The sequence below is a fragment of the Aegilops tauschii genome, chromosome 6, assembly GCF_002575655.3.
Source record: "Aegilops tauschii subsp. strangulata cultivar AL8/78 chromosome 6, Aet v6.0, whole genome shotgun sequence".
Taxonomy (NCBI): domain Eukaryota; kingdom Viridiplantae; phylum Streptophyta; class Magnoliopsida; order Poales; family Poaceae; genus Aegilops; species Aegilops tauschii.
Genome location: NC_053040.3, coordinates 161,903,316 through 161,909,194, shown reverse-complemented (window position 1 = coordinate 161,909,194; position 5,879 = coordinate 161,903,316). Strand labels below are relative to the sequence as shown.

The 5,879-nt window shown below is 47.6% G+C and overlaps 1 protein-coding gene across 2 annotated transcripts; it reads left to right on the top strand.

Annotated features, from left to right (window-relative positions):
* The first annotated feature begins 906 nt into the window (after positions 1-906).
* Positions 907-4,899, top strand: LOC109769877 (uncharacterized). Of its 2 annotated transcripts, XR_012187476.1 has the most exons (5): positions 923-1,294; positions 1,598-1,743; positions 1,836-1,979; positions 2,102-2,249; positions 2,349-4,899. XR_012187476.1 is itself a non-coding variant. In XM_020328579.4 (4 exons), exons 1-4 carry the CDS (start codon positions 1,006-1,008, stop codon positions 2,147-2,149), a joined length of 627 nt encoding a protein of 208 aa, XP_020184168.1. In that variant the 5' UTR covers positions 907-1,005; the 3' UTR covers positions 2,150-4,899. The 2 variants fall into 2 exon arrangements, 1 of the variants encoding a protein (XP_020184168.1); XM_020328579.4 differs by having other exon boundaries at positions 907-1,294; positions 2,102-4,899.
* The last annotated feature ends 980 nt before the right edge of the window (positions 4,900-5,879 follow it).

Genomic DNA, 5,879 nt, shown 5'->3' with positions numbered 1-5,879 from the left:
GAGGATCCCAGGCAGGAGGCCTGCGCCTCTTTCGATCTGTATTCCAGTTTGTGCTAGTCTTCTTAAGGTAAACTTCTTTAACTTATGTCCGTACTCAGATATTGTTGTTTCCGCTGACTCGTCTATGATCGAGCACTTGTATTCGAGCCCTCGAGGCCTCTGGCTTGTATTATGATGCTTGTATGACTTATTTTACTTTTAGAGTTGTGTTGTGATATCTTCCCGTGAGTCCCTGATCTTGATCGTACATGTTTGCGTGTATGATTAGTGTACGATTGAATCGGAGGCGTCACAATCATGACTTGTTGTGCCATCTTACACAACATGATCATTGAGAGCGAGCAAGAAGAGCCAGTGTTTGACAATGTACCATATTACACGCAGGGTCCTCTTACCCAAGTTGATCAACCAGCTACCGGCAACCTGCTGCCTTCCTCAATATGCGTCAGGAGATCCGAGACCCACGGGTGTATCAACAACTGTAGCAGGATCTGATGGAGCATCTATGGAGGCTCAAGGGCAACGCCTAACTCGACGTGTGATGAAATATGAATTTTTATTTGTTGAACTATATAATTTGTATTGAACTATTTGTTGTTGAACTATTTGATTTCTATTGATTTTCTATGATGAACTATGTGATAAAAAATAACTTATGTTGAATTTGCGCCGAAGCATGGCGAATATGGGCTGATTTGCACCGATAGCGGGTCGATTTTGCGTCGAAAGTGGGCTAAAAAATGGGCAAATTTACGCCAAAATTAAACCGATATCAGCGTCTGGGGCAATCTGACGACGGTGGCTGAAAACTCAATCACCCCAAACCGATTTTATCGCCGAGTCATCGTCACGCGGTGATTTTTTGTAAGCCGGGCCAACGGCTGCAGATGCTCTTGGCCCGAACCCAACCCCGACCGTTCGCCACTCCTCGTCCGCCGCCTCGTCGTCGCTTTCCGATCCCGCTCTCCATCCCATCCCTCCACGAAACCCTAGGTCCCCAAAGAAATGCAACCCCGTGAGGCCCTACAGCCGGGGGAGATCTCTTCCTCGTCCGCCGCCTCGTCGTCGCTTTCCAGTCCCGCTCCCGATCCCATCCCTCCACGAAATACTAGTTCCCCAAAGAAGATGGAACACAGTGAGACCCCAAATTCGGAGGAGAAGGGCTTCCCCCAACTCTTCATGAGGCAGTACGACTACGATTCTGTGAAGGCGTGGATTAAGAAGATGGAGGATGAAAGGGAGGAAATGGATGGTATCAAGGAACTGCCGCCATTGGAGATCATCGAGTTCGAAGGTGCGAGGAAATTTATTGTTCTAGTTTTCAGTTAGGATTGGGGTTTGGATCTGTCCTAGTGATTTGTTACATGATTCATAATGCCTTTTAGAAAGTTTGGATCCGTCTTGAAATTCTTGACTGGTTTACAGTGCGACCAGATGTAACATCATTTCCTTGTGTTGTCGAATGTTGAGCGTAACGAAGCTGTATTTCACTCCTGTGCTATCTCGTGATGTTCTGTTCTGCAATTTGTTATATGCATGTACTACATATTTTCTTGCTATTACTATTAGATCTGACACGTATTTTATCCATCTTAAGATCTTATGGCGGAGGCATGGTCTCCGGACAGGCTACTGCCTTGGACTTGCGGTATAGTTCATTTCAGAGACTACATTGCCTATCTCAAGAAGTTTTTCAATAGCAATGTTGCTCTTCATTTTGACCTGCATGCCGCAGCTAAACGGGTAGATTCCTCTTGCCTTTACTAAACCAAAAGGTGTCATTTGATTGATCAATTTGCTAATTACTAACATCTTTGCGTTGTTGGGCTGTCAAGTGTCTCAAAATGGAGAAGAGCTATATGGAGAATGGCAATATTCACCAGGGAAACCTTACCCTCGAGATCCAGAATGTAGCAGAAAATATCATGAAAGAAAGAAAATCAGAGGGTCAATTTGCTGTCGCCGCTGCTGGCTTGGTGGTACATGTCTACCTCTAACAAATCAGATGATGCTGTGGCGTGGCCTTCTTAATTTCTATTTTTTGTTGTTTGATGTGTATGGCCTTGCTTGCAACAATTTGAAAATTATCTATCTTTTCCAGTGCATTGCTGCTGAAGCTAAGTTGATGTCCAAGCTATCAAAAAACTGACACCAAAATGTGCAAGTTTAGCAATAATATCAGGCTCTGTGCCTTACATTTGATGACCTATCACGGGCCTGAATCTGATGCCATAGCTGGTGCCATGTTGGTATGTTCAATACTAAGAATTGTAGCGTACATAGATTGTGATATGTATGGTTTGACATCTCCATGTTTCTTTTCACCAATTACAAATGATCTTTTGTAGTGTATGTCACAGGAGGCAAAGAAGGCACACAAGTACCTTCATACGAAGGATGATAAAGCCTTTGCAAAGCTCCAAATATGTTTTACTATACGTAAGAGTATACTACGCCTTTTTGGCCATCTAGAACATCTCTTTGTTTCTGGAGATACTGTTAATAGCTGGTGCGTGTAGTATGAATTTGAGGTATAGGGTGGCACCAGAGACAAAATAAGGGGTAAGAGCAACTCCAATATGTGGCGACCCGTCGCCGTCCGTTTGGGTCGCCGTAGACAAAAATGTTGGCCTAACGCATCGACCCATTCCCAAAACGCGTCCGCATGGACCCATTTCCGGCCTAAATTTGGGCCTGAAATGCGTCGGCACGGACACGCCGCACGTCCTCTCGATGTCCACTACTTCCCCACATGGCGGTCGGTCAACTACATCCTACATTTTTATTTATGACGACCGCGGGCCTACGCGTCAGTGGCGGTGGGGCGGCCTTTTTTAATCCGAGCGTGTGGGGGGAGGGTCTTCATCCTCTTCCAACCTCCTCCTGTCCCCATCTAGCCACCCTTTTGCTCCCTCGTCGGCGATAACCCTAGCCATCGTCCCGCGCGCCACCATGGGCTTCTTCACCCGCAAGAACAAGGGCAAGGCCCCCCGTCGGCCCTTCTCGCACGCTCCCCCTACCTTCGTTGACGTCTGCCTGCCCGGTGAGGCAGCGGATAGACGTCTCAGTGTACCAAGCGAGGTGGCACTGGGAGCATCGCATCCCCCTCCCGTACCCCGACGTCACTGTTAGAATTTAATTAATTAATGTAATTAGTTAATTCAATCTCTACTTGTAACCGCACGTGGATATCCCCACGATGTGGGACCAACATATCGTTCCTGGAGCGTCGCCTCCAGGAACCGCCTTCTGAACCTTCGCGTCCTTTGGATGCGTCCGTTCCTCCTGTATATAAGTGTTCAATCATCAATGGAAAAATATTATTTTTTTGAGGGGGCAATGGAAAAATATCTTATCGATTCATTTGTTCGACTCTTTTGTTCGTTTACAATCGATCCTTCACACGTTATCAGCACGCTCTCCGACGGAGCGTCGTCCTCGGCAACTGGCGGCAGGACAAGCCCTCCGCCGTATGATGCGAGCAGGCCTCACCCTGCAGAGCGGCGCGGCGGCGCATGTCTTCAGCCGCCGAGTGACCCCGCAGCCTCGACCTCCTGCACCAGCCCGAGGCGACCACAGCCCCGGCGCGGCGACTCTCTCGACACCTCTTCCTGTGGATTTCTTCACAGGTACTTAAAGAGAAGAAGAAAGATGGATCAACGGGAGAATCAGAAGCACAAATCGCTAAAATCATTCAATCAGAGTCTTGATTCTATAGTTCATCTATGAAGCCTACAGATCAAACTTATTGATCTTAATTGCTATATCATCAGGTGATGCTATTCTATTATTATTACTTTTCTGGTTCGGCACTAACCTCAAACGGTGAATGATGTTGTCGATGATGCGGTCTCATGTCCAAGACCGGAGGCAGCAGCCTCTGTTCGCATCCACGGCACGGACGACTTACAGCCTGCAAGCAGTGCGAGCGCTCCATCTAGCACGCGGCTCAGCGGCGCCCTTCTGCGCGACCATGGCTCAGTGGCCTGCTGAAGTCCGGGCCGGTGGCGGCTCCCAACGCGGAGCACGCGACGGTTGAGCGCGGCGCCGGGGAACGACATCGTCGTCCTTGACGACGACACGACGAGCACGAGGCCGCGCCGCTGCCATCTCCGACCTCTGCGGTCGTCGAGGTCGCCGCCTGTCACGCGCTCGCCTTCGAGTCCGTGCCGACCGGGGCCTCCGTCTTCATCTATGGCTCCGGCGTGAGCGGCTCCTCTTGCGCCGCGGCAGTCGATGCCGAAGCTGCCGCGCCGTCCCAGACACCCACCACTCCTCCGGCTTTGCGGCGCACAGGCGCGGGCCGCCGCCTCGGGGCCCTCGCGGTCCCGCTGGAGAGTCCGCCGTCGAGCAGCCGTTCCGGCCCCGCAGCAGCAGCGCTCGCGCTCGCGGATGGCGCCTACAGCGGCGTTGCGCCCGGCACCCACCTCCGCGGTGGCTCCTCCTCCAGGACGAGCGCAGCGGGAGATCTTCTCTCCGCCGGTGATGCGGCCGGCCAGCCGGCGCTGGGGTCCTCCGCCGGTCTCTGCTGTGGATTTGGGATCGAAGTGACTCGGGAATTGCTAGACCTGTTTATTTCATCTAGTCGCTCTCCCTTATCTACCAGGTCTGGGCTGCCTTACGTGGCCATATGCATGCGCTGGGAATTTAGGCATCCAGCATAGCATGCCACGTTTTGCTCATTTGCACATTTGTTTTAGCAGATTACCAATTAATCTCCTAACAGCACTTCTAGCAGTAATTTATTTCTATTTTAGATCTGCTAAAATCAGTACACATATTTTAGTATTGTTTTGTGTTGAGTACTGATGTATTTCAGATTCTAAGTTGATGTAATATATTTCCATGTTTGCCACGTGTCAAGATTAATTACATCTATTTGCAATTGAGATTTTTTTTATCTCTTGCAAAGATAAATCCAGTCACTCTGCAATACTGTTTCTCCGTTGAGTACGATGTATTCCGGGATATTTCTATGATGTATATATTTTCATGTTTAACACATGTCGAGATTAATACGTCTATTTGCAATTGAGATTTTCAATTTCTTGCAAATACAGATGCAAAATTTAAAGTGGTTTCTTCAAATTGATGCTTGTTGTCTAGTCATATAGATCTACTGCTTACGCAGATTATCAATGACTACAGTTAAAGCCTACATTTTGTCATTTTGACATTATGAATGCTTTACAAAGTGTTTTGTCACACGTTTTACTAAGCCCCGACATAAGACATTAGAAGTGAGTATCTACTGATTTCATCAGATTATACTCCCTAGTGCTGCGAGATCTACTCCATTTTGAAAATTATCTTAAGGTGTCATAGTTAGCAATTTGAGATTCACACTAATGTTTTCAAGATAACTTCTTGAAATACTTATTGATTTTGCTAAGTTCATTACAACATCAACCATGATAATCTTTAATTTACTGGTTGTAAATTAATTATCTCTGGTTTACCCATAGAGGTAACATATGACATATGGCTATAGAGTTTGAGCACTCGCCCTCAATGGCCACGACTGCCCTATCTGGGCCATGGACATCATGATCGCTCTTGTGTCTCGTGGGATAATGTGTGCAATCTTGGATTCACCTCTGGCCAGAATCGCACAGCTAACAGAAAAATGGTGTCTTATATATCATAAGGCATTAGATTCAGATCTCAGCATCTGGTTATTCTGTATCAGCAATTCCTGGGATACAATGAACCTCAAGGGCAAAGGTTTGAATCTTACTTCAACCTTCAATCCGACATCACCAGCTTTTACGGGACCCTATGGGCACGGAGAATGTGATGGTTGAATATGCCTCAACCGACATGTTTGGAGACAATGAATAGTCTCTCAATCTCCTGAGTGGTCAATATAATTAATGTCC